Source organism: Morchella sextelata, assembly GCF_020137385.1.
Source record: "Morchella sextelata strain SCLS chromosome Unknown scls_19, whole genome shotgun sequence".
Lineage (NCBI taxonomy): Eukaryota > Fungi > Ascomycota > Pezizomycetes > Pezizales > Morchellaceae > Morchella > Morchella sextelata.
The window spans coordinates 626,081-644,379 of NW_025408634.1; the positions used below are offsets into that span (position 1 = coordinate 626,081).

Genomic DNA, 18,299 nt, shown 5'->3' on the forward strand with positions numbered 1-18,299 from the left:
TATGCTTTATTCATTTCATGATCCGTACCCTTCCTATTATCACTTAAAACTTGTAAAATTACGTTTCCCATAAGCACCCCTCAGCCCCATATTCTTCCACGGTCTTTGGTTGACAGTGTTATAGGTGACCATCATACCGTCGGCACGGCCCTGCACCTATTCGTTCCAGAGCTCTTCCCAAGCCAGCGAGTATGTGTATTAGCGAAGCCTGTGATTCATGGTGTGGTAATAGCGATGGGCACACCACTAATTGACCTAATGAGGGAGGCCGTGTATCCAGATGGATTCTTGCATGTGTCTTTGGCCATGATGGCATGATCCTCAAACTCAAAGAAATTGATGTGGGGTACTTTGACGCGAGTACTATCCAGGTAGGTGTATTGGCAGTTTGTTTGGAGTACAGATTTTAGGTAAAGGTCATTGGCGTTCTTGTCAGGGAATGATAGATTGAATCAAGGGGGTTCTGCTTTTCGTTTGCAACAGCTGCATTTTCTTGGTTTGATGGAGTTTCAGGTACCCATGCAATGATTTTGCCCTCTGTGGTGGCGGAATATATATCCGGATGACCAGGCCTCTGCACAAGAGCGTTGATAGTACTAGCTCGCGGCACCTTTAAGCGCTTGACTAATGTGCCTTTATTCAAGTTGAACCCCAGTATTGAGGAATTGGAGGGTGTGAAGACAAGTTGAGGATCAGAAATTTGCAATGGGGTGAGAATAGGATTTACTGTCTGGTTACAACGGTTACGTATTGGAGCTTCGAATTTGGTCTGTAGTAAAATGTCATTAGTTGCTTGATTGTGATGACTTGGAATAAGGAATTCTTACCATTATGTTTTCCCCAGTTGACATGCTCCAAACTCGCATCGTGTCATCGTGCCCTAATGTTACCAGCTGCGCCCCGTCCTCACTCCAACTAACACCATTCACAGGGCCGTCATGCGCCAGGTTCTTGACGTCAAACTTATGAGAATTCGAATTAGTCCTATCAAGACACGCCAGACAGCTTGCAGCCCGCCTGATGTCCCATAGTCTGACTGTTCCATCCACCCCACCGGAAGCCAGGATATATTCATCCCTCGGCGACCAATTTATTCCAAGAGTTCCAGCACCGATATGCCCCACTAATGAATGTATATTTCCGCCGGTATTTAGGTCAAGAAGCCTTACAGCAGGGAACTGAGAGGAGACTGCAACCATTGTATGAAAGGATTTGGAGGCCATGACTGCTGAATAGACGATTTCTTCCAAATTGAACTCGGTGACATATTCCATGGCATTTGTATCCCATGCTTTGACAGTCTTGTCAAAGGATGAGGTGATGAACAAACCGTGATCTGCGGGGTAGAAAGATATCGAGGATATGGCATATTTATGCGACTTTGGGCTAGGAAACAAACAACGAAATTTAGTGTTTATAAAAGAAAGAAGGAAACATTGAATTGATCCCGAGTGAGGAAGGTTTTGATATCTGCGGCGGCTTACCTGGGTACAAATTCAGTAGGTTCAAACCCAAGCTCTCTGTCAGGGGTAGAGTCAAGATCCCACAAAGAGATGGACGCGTCAGCACCAGCTGAAAGCAAACTACAATATCTATATCAATGACTGCCCTATCCTGACCCATGTACAACCTTTAAAACATACAATTTGGAGCTCTGTCTTTCGATATCCAACGCGTTGACTCCCATTGGATGTTTTTCACTGAATGTAATATTGGAAGTGCTTTGGATGGAATGCATGAGTTTTGTGGTATATCCAAGCCTTAGGTTAGTAGCTGCCCGCTCATCACCAAGTTCTCGAGAGAGGAGAAAAATATCCATCCTGGAAACGCTTTGCTGATACAGTACTGAAAGTTGTTAGAACAGAGATACAGTAAATATTGTGATGATGCGTCATACATGCCAAGGGCCTCGGTTAAACTCTAAACCAACGTCCCTTGCACAGCATCCACACCATCACCCTGGTGGCCAAAGAGCCCTGGTCCAGACTTATTTGCCCGGGGTCTCACGTGCGGTGTGTGGCGCTTGTCGGACCTGAGCCCTATCTTCGATTATGCAATCTGGACCCTTAAAAAGTGCTTTCTCGGGATTTAAAAACAAGTCAAACAGCTCACAACAATATCATCAGATTCTACTCTACTTGTACTTCTTCAAGAGTCACTTCTTTAAATATAATATTCAAGCAACGATTGCTGGTAGTTAAGCTGCAGCAGCAAAGAGCCTATCATTTCATGACCAATTTTTATTGGACAGAAACTTAACTGACACCTGGAAGGTTTTCTGTGCCACCACAGTTAGGAAACCATGACGCGTGTGGCGCCTGTTGAGTGCCGGCTAAACCCTAAGTCAACGTCTTGCGGCTCTTGCCATGCGGACACTATCCACGGTAATGACAACAGAGCCAGAAATTTGATAAGTACGCTGCAAATTGAGTACGTCTGCAACCAGATAAGTAATCTTTCAGGATTAACGCTGTGTTATGTGACATTCAAATGAATGAAAAGCGAAGAAGAACATATCCATGCTGTTCAAAATTAGTCGGCACCAAAGACAATAGACCCTTTCCGTTCTCACTAGGACCCTCCGAAATGTCGCGCAGCATACATGTGCTTATCTGATCCACCGCAAAGAAAGATAGACTCACTTCGAAGCAACCAATCAAAAGCATCAGAAAAAGTCCAATACCCTGCAAAGATTTACAAGTTCTTCGTATTAAGCTGTGCAGGTGATTGTATTCTCTCCTCATCATCTTCAGGTCAGCCATCGGGTGAAGTAGGAGAGTCGGTTGGCACCACGTACTGCTTCTCTATCCAATCCCATCTGCCCTTATCTTCCACGTTGGACAGCTCAAACCACAAACAGATTTCTTGGCAAGGTGGATGCCTCGAGTACCCGAAAAGGGCAAATAAATAAACAGTTCGTAAATGATACAAAGACAGAACAAAACCTCAGTACATGCGAGATCAAGGATACGTGTGGGATAGGTCCCTAATAAAAAACGTCTTTACAAGAAAATTCATCAAAAGGGGAAAATTCACAAATATAGATGCCAATAACCAACATGAAAGAAAATACGCACAATATATGGAGAAAGGAAAAGAACAAACGACAGAGAGAGCAATATACAAAACTCATGGTTGCATTTTGAAGAATCAGCATTTACTGCTGCCAAATTCAATCTCGCTTCTAAAATAATTCGCCAAGTAACTTTATATTGAGCCATATCAAATCAAAAGAAATGGTACCAGTAGGGTATAGATATAAACCGTTAAAGACCAGAAAAGCATTAATGATCACCTTCCAGACGATGATTTTTGGTTTAGCGAGGATGAGTGTGTCTCCCTTGAGGTCGAGGTTGACATATTGGACGTATCATGTGTGGCTTGGTTTATAGTTGGTAATTGGGATGTTGATTGATACCCATGATAGCTTGAATGTGAGGGATGGCCCATAGGAGTTGGTGGCGGAAATGACTGATGATGGGAAAATTGTCGAGGTGATGGCGGAGGGGGAGGTTGTGGATGATGAGGTCGTTGATCAAAGTAACCGGGCCCGGTTGTTGGCCCAGGAGTGGGTGGAGGAAGAGACGGGAGTGAGCGATGGGAACGACCCCCATCGTCAAAATTGGACATTGAAGGTGTTAGTGAGGGAGCCGTTGAGCTCCCACTACTGCTGATTGAGGCTGGTGTTGGTGGAAGCACATCGTCAGATCGTACACTTGACCTACGCATAGCTGGATTTGGTATTGGTGGTCCTGGCCTTGATAAGGGCTGGGCCCCTATCGGAGGAGGTTGATGTCGCAAGAACGAGGATTGCTGCTGTATATGAGGGCTTTGTATGGTTGGGTGAATACGGGGGAAGAATGATGGTTCTGCGTCGGAAGTTGGAGCAACAAGAGCTTCCTGTTGCTGCTGTTGGGTCGTTCTTAGAACAGCATCTCTGTAACGGGCAACATCTGAAGGTGACCTCGACCGGCGCGGTGGAGAAATGGCAACAGGCTTGGCTGCAGAAGGAGAAACAGATTGAACATTCATATGATGGAAGGCGTTTGAAGACTCATGACCAGAGGGAGAGGCGTAAGCACTTTGTTCTGAGGATGTCGCAGTTCCAGAGCCAGCACCCCCGGTTCTCCCGATACCACTAAGAAAAGGCGCCGTAGCGCTGATTCCACTATTTAAACTTCCGCTGCTACTAACAGTGCTTGCAAATACTCCGCCTGCAGAACTGGTTTGGCCTTCGATCTTAGGTCGTTTTCGGTTTGCTTCCGCTTGTTCTACTACAAAGGTAAGTAGGAAAGAACCTTAGTCGGAGATTTTCGAGGCTCACCACTCCCTTCCCTCCCTTCCTTTCCCATCTTTGACCTGAAGTCTGAAAGATATTGGATGTACTCCCGGTAACTCTCAGTCTTCTTATACTCCTGCATCTCCGAATTATACTTCTCTTTGGCTATAGAAGCTTCAAGCTCATACGTTTCTTTGTGGTCTGGATCGAGAACCTTCCACTTCTCGCCGACAAGCTTTGCAATATCAGTAAAAGAGAGATTCTGTCCTTTGAGTTCATCTCGTACACCTTGAAAATGAGCTTTAGCAACTTGAACCATATAGTAGAGAGAAGTACGTACGATTGGCGAACATAACATATGCGGATGGAGGTTTTTCTGGTGCCCGTTCATCAGGCTTCAGGAGACAGCGCGACGTCAGCAGCTACATGCATTCGAGAAATTACTTCACTCTTTCTTACCTTTGGATGCCGACGATATTTTCTCTTTCCTGTAGGAGGTATTCCTCCCTTTCCGGGATCCGATTTGGAAGAGGGATGCTCTTTAGGGGATAATCTCTCGTCCTCAACATCTTCTGCAGGGTAAATTGGCGGTATTGACGTTAACGCTTGGTGTGGTGGAATGCCCCTCGCACTTGCAATCTCTCGTTGCAGAATCTAACAACGATTGATATCAGCAAGTACCCCTGTTTATATAGATCGATGTGGGAAAGCAACAGATATTGGCAAAATCAACGATCATAAATTCAAACGTGGTGTTCGAATCGAAAAAGATACCAAGAATATGAATTATTGGAAGTTTTATCTTACCCTTCGATGGCCTAACTTAAAATTGAGGAAGCCGCTGGACCTTAATTATCAGTAACCTGGTGTATCAACCTCGAAGAATATGTCTTACAGATCCTGCTCCGTGATGTCCATAACGGCCTCCCATTTTTCGAACCCCTCATCGACAAGCCGCTCTAGGTACTGCGAGAGTCCCAGTCGGTCCAACAACTCTCCCAGATCCGTCATATACACGGAAACACTATCACCGGGGTGAAAGCCGCCCTCGAACAAGAGGTTTCCCCAGATGGCGTCGTAAATGCCTAATCCACCAACGTTTTTTGCTGTCACTTTCCGTTGTTCCACGAACTTGTTAACTTCGTTTCAGGAACGTAGGCCGATAAAGATGTATTTTGGTCGCCAACGTTCGAGCTGTCGGTGTTGCAGGAACGCAGTCGATGTGTTTGAGCAAGTCCAGATCATAACAAAAAGTCTCAGACTAATATTTTGTCGAATTGAAGCGTATTCGCAGCTCTCCCTCTCCAATAAGAGTAATGGAAAGGGAGGCGGGTTTAGCCCCAAGGTGGCTAAAGCGTAAATCTATCAGATACGTAGAAATGCAAGATCGAAGGCGTTCTGATCTGACGAAAATTTCGTAGAAACCCAAGGCGTTGATTCGGCTTAGACGGAAGAGTATAGTCAGATCTACCAGAACCACTCAGCCCAGCTTTTGTGACGCCCACCCGGTTAATAGATACACGGCAGTCAACCTTTAAGGAACAATTTGCACCAGAGAAATGATGCCAGAATAAGTATGTCACCGGGAGCAACCAGTGGTTTGTTACGAAACTCGGCGATGCTTAACCGGATAGGATGAAAGGGGAAAAAAACAGCAAAGAGGTTCCTAATAAATAAATAGATGGATACAATTCTCTAAGTCCCCGTAAATTGGGATATAAAATATATCAAAATGGATGGCCGGTTTACGAATATGGAAGTTTTGGGGTAAGAGACTGCCGGAGCAAGGTGTTTGCGTGACACGATATCAGAACCAGACCCGTTCTCATCGCACACAGTTCAGCACATTGTTCACGAGGTTCCGTGGATCGAAATTTCTGAGGGTGATCACCCGCAACAAAGGTTATGCCAAGGCCCAAGAGAATCAAGTCTTTTGAGTTTTTTCTGAAAATCGCAGTCTCGGAAGGAATGATGCCGTTTAGTTTGAAGGACTGAAATGGAACAATATCCTGTCGATCAGCCTGCTGTAACTAAGGGTTTACGGGAGGGAGACTGACAAGAATACCACACGCGAGAGGCGCGAGTACGCGAAATTCAAAAAGAGGAGGAAGGGGGAGGTGAGGTGAGGGGATTGTGGGGGGGGGGGGGGTTCAATGAAGTGTGGTACTGGAGCTGCTAGTGGAGGGAGCAGGCGTAGAACGTATTGGCAAAAAAAAAAGGAAAAAGTGCAAAATACACCGTAACTCTTAATAGAAAGAAATGGGCTGATATAGGAAGATTTGAATTGATATTTGCAGTAAGCAGATGCAAAACAGTAGCTGCAGCTGCGATGGAAGGTTGTGAGGACTCAAGGGGAACGATCGTTGCAGCCGGTAGCCAGTGTAGAGTACCGACTCTCAAGGATATGGTAAGGGTACTTTTACTCTACTGTAGTTATAAGGTGGGGATGTGTAATGACGTTGTTGTAGGCGGGGATGGGAGGACAGGAAAAGGAAAGAAAAGGCTTTGCTTGGTGTCGATGCTCTGTCACGTATGTAGGTGGTAGAAAGACCTGTAGAGTGCTGTTCTATGACTTGTAACAGCTTCCTTGAAATTTCCTACCTTCGAGCGACAGCCAGCCAGAATAAAGTGTCTTGCGCGGGGTCCACCGAGACACATAAATAACAGCCCTTCGCCCCCCCCCCCCCCCCCCCCTTTGTTACTGCTAATTAGCTATTGCAATTGGCAACAGTCTGGTATGTATATACATACAGTACCGTACTTAGCAGTGCTTGCCGGTGCTAAGTAGCATATCTCGTACATACACATGTACTTGATACACACCAGTTGGCTGCTTCTGCTGCTGCTACTGCTACTCTACTCTCTCCGGCTCACGGCTTAGGAGAGGAGAGGAGAGAGAAAGAGAGGAGAAGAGGGGGACCAGGGAGGGGGGGGGGGAAGCAGAATAAGATACAGTGGCACTGGTATCCTGGGCACGACGGTGGTCATCGGAGACGCGGTGGACCTCTCAAAGGGGGCCGTTGACAACTGCGATGTTGCCCTGTTTTTGTCGGACACATGCACAATGACGTCTGCGGAGCTGTGCATGGCTTAGTTGTTATTTCAAGGGACCTCCCGAAAGAAGAGCGCTTGTTTTGTACCAGGCAAAAACCACGACTCATCACGGGCAGACACCCTACAAAAAGGGCTGCCGGGCGCCCGGACCCGTTCAACTATTCGATTCTCGATTAAAATATGCAGATGTGTCAATCGAGCATTGAGAGAGAGAGAAAACACAAAGGCATAAAAAAAAGGGAAATAAGCTCCCCCATCTTTCCCATCAATTCTGTATTGCCATTTACGTCAACGGGGGGAGATATTGATGTGTGAGAGTGCATGGGTAAGTGAACGAGTGCGAGTGCTAAACAGACAGGTCCCAGGAGCTGGGGAGGGGAAAAACAAAAAAGGAGGCTGGACATTGCTTACCCGTCTTCACATAAGAGCACCCGACCTATGACGCACATTGATGCCAGGTCCACAGAATTGGAACGACGGGCACTTAGTCGCAGTCTTGAGACGACGAACGACAGGGGTGTCTTAATTGTGGAGCCGGTGAACTGTGAGCAGACATGGCCCATACTGAAAAATACTGGACAGCGGGGACAACGACGTCGGCCCACCAATCATCTTGTCAGAACTAGCAGGGGGACTTTTGGGAGCCAAGGGAACTGCGATCGCGCACTCAAGCGAGATCGGTAACTTTTCGCGGTCTGAAACGCGCCAAACGTTCAAGGAGGCTTGAAAGAAGGCGGCTCCGGCCGCAAGTAAGGGTGCCTGAATGACCTCGCGAAATGGAAGATCAGGAAAGAAAAAAAAAGGTTATATAACTGATTCAAGGGAGGCTCTTCCTCTACAAAGGTGATGAGGTTTATTGGTTCTCTGAAGGATTTTTGTCAGCGATGTGCTGCGAGATGCAACATCCTAAATACCACTCGATACATGCCTTGACGTTTTACTGGCAGTCCAGCGCTTTTCGGGTACCGGGTACCATTTTTTTCTATGCGGAGTATTCGGTTCTGGAAGCGGCATGTATGTGTATGTAGGTGAGGTTAGGTAACTTTTGTTACTGCAAGGGCCGTTCTCTGTACCATTTGGGGAAACGGTTCATGCATCAGCATCATACGATGGGCACCTTAAGTTCATGTATCTAACAGCCTCAAGTCATCGATCATCGTATCGATTTGTGGGTAGGTTGTTTCCTTTTTCTTCTTTAGTTTTAAATGAGGACAAAGAAGGGAACATGGAGAGGATGAAGAGGAAGAGGGCCCTGGACTCGCAGAAGGCTGGGGATTATCCCACCAGCTCCCTATTGGCGAACGAATTGTGAGGTGTTGCAGGGTTCATTCATTTGGTGTAGCCTACTTTAAATGGTACTGTACATACAGCTGTATATTCAATTGCCCTACTCTACATACCTCCATGTATATACGGTACTGTATCTGCTCCGCAAGAGCTTAATAATATTCTTGTGAGGTTGGCGTTGACGGAAAGCGGCAGTGTGTACCTACATGTACATACGAGGTTTCAAGTTACGGCTTCACCTCACCTCCTGTCTCAGCGGATTATTTAGGTATTCCCGTTAGCCGATATTTAGGCACATTGGTTCTGTTTACAAATGAGTTCAGATTAGGGCTGAGACCTGTACTACCGGTTACCTAAACCAACGACAACTGACTCGTTGTTGCAGATTACTTACATACATACAAACATCAAGCTGTCCAGTACCGATAACAATTCTATCAGAAAATCTCTATCACACTCACGCGCGATGCCATCGAAAGATGATGAAGCAGATTTTGCAAAGGTAAAGTTTTCCGAAAATACCTTGTCTTAAACATGTTGGATACGGTGCTGATCTGTGTTTCACAGGCTTATAAGGACTTAGCCGAGTAAATTTCATCCTTAACATTGCACCCGGTACGCTGCAACATAAACTAACTAGTTCATCAGAGCTGAAAAGAGTGCAGCTACTCTGGAGGCTCAATTAAACTCCCTGGAACAGAAACTTGACGATTTTCTGGCTGAGCACGACAAACCTACCGTGCAGGAAGGGTTGATCAACAAAGACGATACCCAATCCTCCCTGTCCACAGACAGCAAGGATATCACCCAAAATTTGAAAGATTCGCGAGAGTAGTTATGTGGAGGGCCGTAGGAACACATAGGACCATGATAAAATGCAATAATCGTAGATATTCCTTTGGATGCAGGGGCATATCGGTCAATAATAGGCCACGGTGAATTCTTGGAATGCTCGGCATTGGTACCAAAGAAGCTTAGGGCATAAAATACAAACCACCATGTTACTGGCATTTGTCAGGGTCTGACCCCTTATAGGCTACATGCAATCTACCTTGATATACTAACCCAGACCCCATTCTATTCGTTTTATCAATTGAAGAATTTAGAGAGATCAAAGTTTCCATCCAAACCCTTTACTGCGACGCCCTTCTCTGTTACGATTGCATCAATCAAGTCATTTGGGGTCACATCGAAGCTTGGGTTATAAACACCAATTCCATGTGCCGCAGTGCTGACCGTGTAGAAGCAATGTAGATCCTCCATATCCGCCCTCGGTCCTCGAGCACACAGTAATTCTGCTCCAGGTCTATGTTCAATCTCGATATTATTACCAGATGCGGTGTCCATATCAATGCTTGTGGTGGGTGCTGCAACAACAAACTTGACCCCATGGTACTTTGCAACGATCGCAAGCTGATACGTCCCAATTTTGTTTGCGGTATCACCGTTTCGAGCCACACGGTCCGCGCCAACAATAACAGCAGCTATGCCTTTGAGGCACATTAATGAGGCCGCCATTGAGTCTGTGATCAAGGTGGCGGGGATATTTTCGTAAACAAGTTCGTATGCGGTTAAGCGTGAGCCTTGATTATACGGGCGAGTCTCGGTGCAGTATGCGTGCTCTAAATTCGAGCCTGCGTACAAGGAGCGGATTATTCCCAACGCTGTCCCGTAGCCCGCAGTAGCGAGTGATCTATGGTGATGCAGAGTTAGTCAAGTATTTACCCAGACGAACGCGGAATATACGAACCCAGTATTGCAATGCGTTAAAACTTTTATTTTCTCATCTGCTCTGGTAGCATTCTCCAAAATCCATCGGGCTCCGAAGTCTCCAATATTCTTGTTATCTTGGACATCGTCGATCAACATCTGCTCTGCAGCTTGGACATATCTTTCAAAAACTTCTTCCCCAGTAATCGCTTCGCTTGAGACAACCTCCTTTAACTTCCTAGAGGCATCGGCAAGGTTGACCGCTGTTGGTCGGGATTTCAGGAGATAGTCCAACTTGGAATGCACAAATTCACGCGCCTTCGTGGGTGTGATCTCATCTTGAGATTTCTTGCATTGCAATTCCACTGCCAAAGAAAGTGCAGCTACTATGGCAATAGCTGGGGCACCTCGAACAACCATGTCTTTGATGGCTTGGAAGCCATCTTTGGAATCTCTGATAACCACATATGTCGACTCGTGGGGAAGTTTAAGCTGATCGAGGATCTGAAGGTCCCCTCGTTTGAATCTGATTGCCTCGAGTGTTTGCGCCATTCGGGGGGACTTTTCTTGTGATTTGAATAAGAAGTCTTTGAGGGTTGGTGGTGAGTTGAGGGCGGCTGAAAATATTTTCGTCTGTTTACATATGCGCCAAGAATAACCTTGTTGGCCAATAACCTACGTCATTGTATTTTTCTAATAAAATTTACCACAAGCCATGAGAGTTCTGTACCTTCTCATGATATCGTGGCACTATAGTCTAGAATAGAAGAATAACCCATAAAACCGGCACGTAAGCTCCCAGAAATGTACACAAGAAAAATATAGCCATGATGTCTGAAAAAAAAAGCGAAACACAATGAAAGAAAGAAAGAGAAAGAAAGAGAGAAAGAAAAGAAGACAACTCCTTAAATCACCTATCACTCCATCCCATAAATACCCAAGCAGAAATAAATAACTTGAAACAAAGGAAATATGTTGTAAGACATGGGTGTTCTTTAGCGCAAGCACGAGGATATAATCTTATCGCTGCCATTTATTCAACCGATCATTGCCCTTACTCCTGTAGACTGCTGCCTTGAGAAGCGCTGATAGTATTCCTGCCCTGTAATCCTGCTGCCGCGACACAACTCTGGCCCAATACTGATGTGCATAATCGAGTCGTGCATATTACCAGCTGGACTAGTAAAAGCAAGGCCGGCTGCACCTGGGTTACGGTCATCAATCGGCGTGAATGGAATCTGCTCTACTAGTGGTAGGTAATCTTCGACAGTAAGAAGATTGAAAGCCCCCTTCCGCTCCACCTTGGCATGCTGAGGTAGCGGGGGTACGGGCTGGATATCAGGCGATGTTTTAGGTACTTCAATTTGTTGAACTGAACTTTTGGTAACTGTGATCATGCTTCTCCGATGTTTTAGCTCCGGTCGTGGTTTCCACAGGGATTTACTGCGCTCTACAACCGGAATTGTTGGTACAGGTGGTTGTTTTATGATGTTATTATTTCGGGCAAAGGCCTTGAGGTCACCTTGAGAATACCTCCTCCGGATGGCTGCAACAACACTTCTCCTTCTCGATACTGGCTGTTCGGGCTTCATCAGAACTTCTTCAGAAAAAACTGGATTGTCCTCTGTTGTCATCAAGACTTCCGATTTACGAGCGGTAGATTTTGATTTGGCATGCTGATGGCTCCATGCTGTTTTCCAACTATTTACGGATCCAGAGGAGCTATAGCCAGAGTCCATACTCTCACCACCAACCTCATTGATACTGGGACGTCGAGTGTGTTTATCGTTCTCTTTTTGATCTCCCTCAGAGAAGGTATGATCATGCACATCATTCCCAACAAAAGGCGCTGATGCAAACATCTTTGACATTTTGACATCAACACGTACTGGCTTATCAAAACGCCGGCTCAAACATTGCTCTGAAAGGATCCTGTGGTACTCATATCCGGTGGATATAGCACTGGACGCGGTACTAGAAAGACTCTCATAGCTCTGTGTCGGCCTAAAAAGAGACTGTCGCAAGCTATCTGGCGTATCATTGGCTGGGGGTTCGAATTCGAATGGCGAATCGTCGATATCTTCGCTATGAACACTGGGGCTCCGGGTGAAACTGAATGGACTGCTCGGTATTTCATCTTCATCACCGTCTCTCTCGTCTGTAGGTGATGGTGGAACAAGGCGCACCTCACGGGTTGGAAGTATCGAGTTTGTAACCACAAAAAGCGGTTTATCACTCGATGGCGGCCTACTAATCAAGTCACCGGGAAGTGCAATATTCGAACCAAAATATTCAGTCTTCATAGACATTTCCGGAGAAGCCCTTGAAGACGATGGTGCCGGAGATGCTGCACCGTTTGCAATTCTCAAAGATCCCCTTTTGAAAGCCCCAAGAACGCTATATCCAGAAGGTGTCGTACATCGGTCAGAATCATATCCCATTGATGGAGGTAAAAATGTGTAAGAATCTGGAGACGGTGTATCAGGAAGACATTGGTCCTGTAAGTATGGTTGTACTGGTTTCCTAGTCGCTGTCGCAGGTGGTGCTGCGAGAAGTTGGGATCTACGCCGGACAGTGCCCATCGAAGGTATTTCAGAATTACGGTTGGGAGGTGGTGCACATGCTGCACTGCTGTTGGTTGAGCTGCGTGTGACCATACTTCCTTTTCTGCGCATTCCAGTGCTTACGGGCATGACGCTGACCACCCCAGGAAGGGCTGAATCCACAGCAGATTCGGAATAAGCCTCAAAGTCATGATCCCCCACAAATGACCACATCCCAGATTTCCGAACATCATTAGGGGGTAATGTTTTCGAATATTCGACTGCAATAATGCCTGCGTGTGATTCTTCGGTGGTTTGATATTGCACAGTCAAGGGCCTTGATCCGCCAGAGAGACTTAGTCGAGAGAGCGCGGGAGGTAGACAGGAGGCTTCACGGCTCGTAGTGTTCGAGTTAGTTCGAGGTTTGGTGAGTTTATTCCGGGGTGGGTGGGTGTTAGAAAAATGGACTCCTTCGATCTCGGATGGAATAGACTGCGCGGCACCCATTTTGGCGGGAAGCTGCTGCTATATGGGGTAACAGGCGCTTGGTAGTGGGTAGCGTGCTTTCAGCTGAAGATAGTGGGAATGTATGTAAAACGCGCTCGCCGGGAGAGCGTTTGTAAATTATTGAGGCATAAAGCAGGAGTGATTCCAGAATGTTTGAATGTAGAGGCAATAACAGACCAGGTAGGGCTGGAAGCCTGGAGAGAGAGATGGGAGGGTGTTGGGAAAGAGAGCAAGACGAAATAATGACGGAAAGAGGAGCTGACAGGATTGAAAGGATTCAAAGCAAGAGATGAGGGAGATATCAGACACAAGCACGTATACCACAACTATTAGCCACATAGGGTAGGCGGGTATGCTATTCAAACAATACGTACCTCAACTCAGGTAGGGAACACCATAACTGCTCTCAAACCTGTATAGAGTGCCTACGGAGGTAAACACTCACCTAGTAGTACAAGTGACAAAAAGCGTGGCTTGTGGGCGGATAGAGCAAGGACCAGGCAGTTAGATTAGATAAATGAGGGGTGAACCAGCCCCTGTAGGTCTCCCATGAATCTAAACAATTCGTGTGCGGAGTTTCCCCAGTACCTACAAGTTCATCACCGCCTATCAGAATACAGGAAAACTCGACTCAGCAAGACGGATAAGCAAGTCATTGCAGGGTTGGGGTTTCAGGTAATGGAAAATAGCAGGGATCGGGGACATCCGTGCTTAATGCACCCCCCAGTAAACGGTGCAGCTCCCTCATGAGAATGCCACCGATATTGCAAATTCGGTTTGATGGTCGTAATCTTGATCACCCATAACCCACTCAAAATCATGTTGGTCGCTTTGGCCCCGCTTCATGAGATTGGTAAATACCTATGTCTTTACATACACACAAAGACCCACGAGTGGAAAACCGGGCATAGCAGATAGGTCGGTACCATGATGGTTCGCTGTTTACATCGATCATGAATGGTGTTTGATAAAAGTGGTAGATTAAATGCTGCAAGTTACATCGGTCAACTCAGGCGATCAGAAATATTAAAGGAGGTTGGGACACCTCCGAGGTGGCTGGTAATCTCACCCCCTCAGTCCCGATAATGCGTGAGGGCTAGATAGTGTTATTATTATTTTATATGATTGTTTAAAAGAGAGATTGTACCGCGCAGCTAGCTTAGAAGTAGGTATTTATGTAGTGGGGTTAAAAGGTGGTGTAGGCACATGGATAACTTTGTCCGATTTCCTTCCAAAATTAGCATTCGATGGCGATCGCTTCGTCACAGGCATACCTAGCTATGAGAGCATGTACATACATGTACGTACATGTATGTACAGTCGCCTCGGATACAGAGTACTTACATGAGCTGACGTCAACAGCAGTTTTATTCAAGAATATAACTACTCTGCTGTTAAAACTTTTAATACTATTCCAGGTATTAGGTATTGTCCCGGAGAAATGTTATTAATCAGAGTACCTTCAGTAGTTAAGCACGATTGCAGGGAATATTTACCTCTCGCGCGCGTTATCAAGGTTTTCGTTATAGCTACATGTAGTTCGGTTGCATGTCTCACAACATATGGATGTCTAATGTGTACATAGCAGGGCCGGGCTGTAGGATGTATGTACTCTAACTACATTAATTAGTTACGCTAATTTGACCAAGATCCGGATTAGCTTGCGTTGCCTGGCGACTAACTAACCGAGTGATTGTCTATGTTTGACGAGTGATTTCGGGTGCAACAATCGAAAAACTCAATTACAATTACATGTATTGTATATTGACTACATGTACATGTACATACTAAGACGTAGGACTATGCATGTAGTATAGCTATATGCATGTACATGTATTTACTATGAATCCATGTAAGGCCGCTATAGGTCCCCGGAGTAGCTTTTAATAAGTCCATATTGAATTGCGTGAGGCCGCGGCCGGCACGCGGGGTGATTGTCAGCATATTAACATTACTATGTTGAGGAGGAGGCCTAGGCTCGAAAATCCATATGTAGGGACACTCTGTGGTCGTTTCCACAATAAATCCGTGGAGAAAGCTAATATTTAAATTTGAGTAGTGTAAACCTAGCAAAGCCGTAATATGTATATGAGCGAAAATGGAGGACTTTACTACATATAGTCGGCCATGGTTTTGGCAGGCCGGAATGACTACATGATCATCTAATATGTACTACGATACAGTCTTTTCGCGCTCGGTTGAACCCTGACCCTGACTCTGACCTCTGCGTAGCAACCAGCGCATCCCACCAAAAATCAATGATACTGATGGAACTCTGTATCTGCGGCGCACATAATAAAATTTAAAAAGGCCTATATAATTAAATAATATATCTAATTAAATAATCTAACACGAAGCAGTGGAGGAGGGTGAGAGCGGTTGGGGAAAGGAGGGGGGGTAGAGGGCAGTGGTGGAGGGGGAGCTGGAGGAGCGGTGGAGGGGGGGGGGGGGGGGTAGAGGGCAGCGGAAGGGCGGTGGAGATGGTGGGAAGTAGAGGGCGGGAAAGGCGGGGGAAGGTGGAAGGAGTCTCCTCCATCAATATCAATATTTAATACTCATAGATACTCAATGCAACAACTCGCGGCCGCGAGGTGGCACACCCCTAGTGATTAGGTACTGTACATGATCAACAGCGTAGCGCTGCAGCTGTTTTGATAAATGACACGTGCGCAATATCTACACATGTATCAGTATAGTAGCTATATATATATATTGTAATATACCATATATGTGTAGAGTCTCTACCAGACATGTAAATGCATCTTTTAATGCAACATTTTTTTGTATGGGTAAATTCGTACGGAATTGGTATTTTAAATGTGTTATATGCGTACCTGTACGAGGCAAATCATTTGTATAGAGGAAATGCATCAACAATGGATCAAACAATGAATCTTTTAATACATCAATTAATCCATCAATTGATGCATGATTAAAAGTACTAGGGTGTAGCGAAAAGTGATCAGAATCTGATAAGACAAATACATGTATTCACCGCAGCATTCACTTATCAGATTCTGATCACTTACCCTCAACACCCGGTACATGTACACATTTACCTGTTGCCAATGGCGGTAATAAAAACAAAAAGTGAACGTTGGGGGATTTGAACTACAGTACGAAAAAACGGGGTGAAATCAGTACTGTATGACTACGGGATTTAGTGAGTAATACGGAATGCAACCGGCATTACACAAAGAATACCGTAGTAATGCCCTATTCTTGCTGCATTACTAGCACATTAACGGGAATAACGTAGCGAATCCATACTATTTTTTGGTATTGTACTCGGGTACAGGAGAAAGAACCAGAAAATGCAATAGGGTTATTTGTATGGCAGCATTTTCTGGTTCTTATTCCTGTACCCGAGTAGAGTCAACCTCTCTACTACTCAATGGGGGAAAGTACATTACAATGTCGTTGGTTGATCGTCTAAAATGAATATCAAAGTCGTACACATGTGATACAAAGGTGTAAAGTAAGGACCTATAGGTCGTTTTCCAAGAAATAATGCAACAGTTGATGCATTTCCCAATCACCCCCCGGGTAAATCCCGAGTAAATGCATCAAGTAATGCATGATCAGGTGATGCATTTACAAATAACGTCCCGAGCTAATGCATCATTTGTGTCGGTTTTGTATGGGCAATGTGTAAACTGATGCATTTACATGTCTGGTACTAGTAGAGTAGAGAGTACCATGAGTCTTATGATTATAATTAATTATAACGTAAGTGTTAGTAGCAATTTTTTGGCAGGACCATGGCCATATGGCCAGTACTTAGGCGTTCAGTAAAAGGCCGTGAAAAACCGCCCCGTACGTATACGTTGGAGCGCCTGTTTTCACAATCTTCTACTGAACGCCTAAGCACTGCACTAGCTCTAGTGCTGCTTTTTCTCAGTTGACCAAGTTGCAAAGAAGAGTCCAATCGGCATTAGATACAGATCGACTGTTACATTAATTGAATATTCAGGATTCGGAGTGCTGGGCGCAAAGAAAATCACTTGTAGAACAGCTGCAGGCATAGGCACCCAGCTACTCGTAGTTTTTTGGCGTTTCCGGACGCAACTGCTATTGCATGCCATACAAAAGATAGCCTTGGCGAGTTTTTCTGTGTATATACGTATGCAATAGCAGTTGCGTCCGGAAACGCCAAAAAACTACGAGTATATATTTGACTGATCCTTTATATACAATTATATATAATGTAATTTATCATCCGGTACGGCTACAAGTATGTAATTATCTATACGCGTACGTGTAGTCATAATTATATAAGTTTTTAAAATGTAATTTAATAACTCAATATTGTGATTACAACTACAAGTACATGAGCTTCAGTACGTACAGCAAGACTGCTTCAACTTACATGTGGTTTCGTGACCGGCCTGGCCTAGAGGGAATAGGGAGGCGCTGCACTGACCATGGCCAGGGAGAGGTACATGTAGGTCTATAGAAGACTACATGTAGCTCAAAACTACATGTATATAAAAAGTACCAAGCCATCATGATCACACTAGTCATCACAAGCTTAAGCATCATCAAATCATGTAGTATTGGCACCGGTAAGCACCCCGGCCGGCTTTGTATACTATAATTTGTTATTAATGTTACATCGTGGAGATAAACCTGAAAAGTGTTAATTTCGTAGGCCGGGCTTGAAAGCTACATGTATCTAGTATTCATGGGTGAAATGAATTGACGGATCCAGAGCTGTCGATAAATTGAATTGTCAAGGTATCAATTATTGTAAGATACCGCGGCCGGTACGTACTGGAGTACTGCGCCATATATGGTATTTATTTGTTTCTGATTTCACCTTTACTATATATGTAGTTAAGATTGCGCATTTTAATAGATAGTGCGCGCGCCGGTAGAACTATTATCGTATTTATTCGCAATTTGTGCATTTTGAGTAC

General features: G+C 45.2%; 5 protein-coding genes across 5 annotated transcripts; 1 reads left to right on the forward strand and 4 right to left on the reverse strand.

Moving 5' to 3' along the window:
• Window positions 1-406: 406 nt before the first annotated feature.
• Window positions 407-1,819, reverse strand: H6S33_005063 (uncharacterized protein; the record flags this gene model as incomplete). Its single annotated transcript, XM_044836408.1, has 4 exons — window positions 407-769; window positions 828-1,386; window positions 1,485-1,583; window positions 1,644-1,819. The coding sequence occupies 4 exons, from the start codon at window positions 1,817-1,819 to the stop codon at window positions 407-409; spliced, it is 1,197 nt and encodes a 398-aa protein (XP_044690276.1).
• Window positions 1,820-3,291: 1,472 nt separating this feature from the next.
• H6S33_005064 (uncharacterized protein) lies at window positions 3,292-5,290 on the reverse strand (the record flags this gene model as incomplete). The annotated part of the gene is made up of 6 exons (XM_044836409.1): window positions 3,292-4,271; window positions 4,325-4,567; window positions 4,620-4,674; window positions 4,739-4,933; window positions 5,087-5,120; window positions 5,175-5,290. The coding sequence occupies 6 exons, from the start codon at window positions 5,288-5,290 to the stop codon at window positions 3,292-3,294; spliced, it is 1,623 nt and encodes a 540-aa protein (XP_044690277.1).
• A 3,796-nt stretch (window positions 5,291-9,086) lies between these two features.
• On the forward strand, window positions 9,087-9,455 carry H6S33_005065 (uncharacterized protein; the record flags this gene model as incomplete). The annotated part of the gene is made up of 3 exons (XM_044836411.1): window positions 9,087-9,122; window positions 9,188-9,207; window positions 9,269-9,455. 3 exons carry the CDS (start codon window positions 9,087-9,089, stop codon window positions 9,453-9,455), a joined length of 243 nt encoding a protein of 80 aa, XP_044690278.1.
• Window positions 9,456-9,709: 254 nt separating this feature from the next.
• H6S33_005066 (uncharacterized protein) lies at window positions 9,710-10,882 on the reverse strand (the record flags this gene model as incomplete). The annotated part of the gene is made up of 2 exons (XM_044836412.1): window positions 9,710-10,313; window positions 10,371-10,882. 2 exons carry the CDS (start codon window positions 10,880-10,882, stop codon window positions 9,710-9,712), a joined length of 1,116 nt encoding a protein of 371 aa, XP_044690279.1.
• Window positions 10,883-11,367: 485 nt separating this feature from the next.
• H6S33_005067 (uncharacterized protein) lies at window positions 11,368-13,380 on the reverse strand (the record flags this gene model as incomplete). Its single annotated transcript, XM_044836413.1, has 1 exon — window positions 11,368-13,380. One exon carries the CDS (start codon window positions 13,378-13,380, stop codon window positions 11,368-11,370), a length of 2,013 nt encoding a protein of 670 aa, XP_044690280.1.
• Window positions 13,381-18,299: the final 4,919 nt, after the last annotated feature.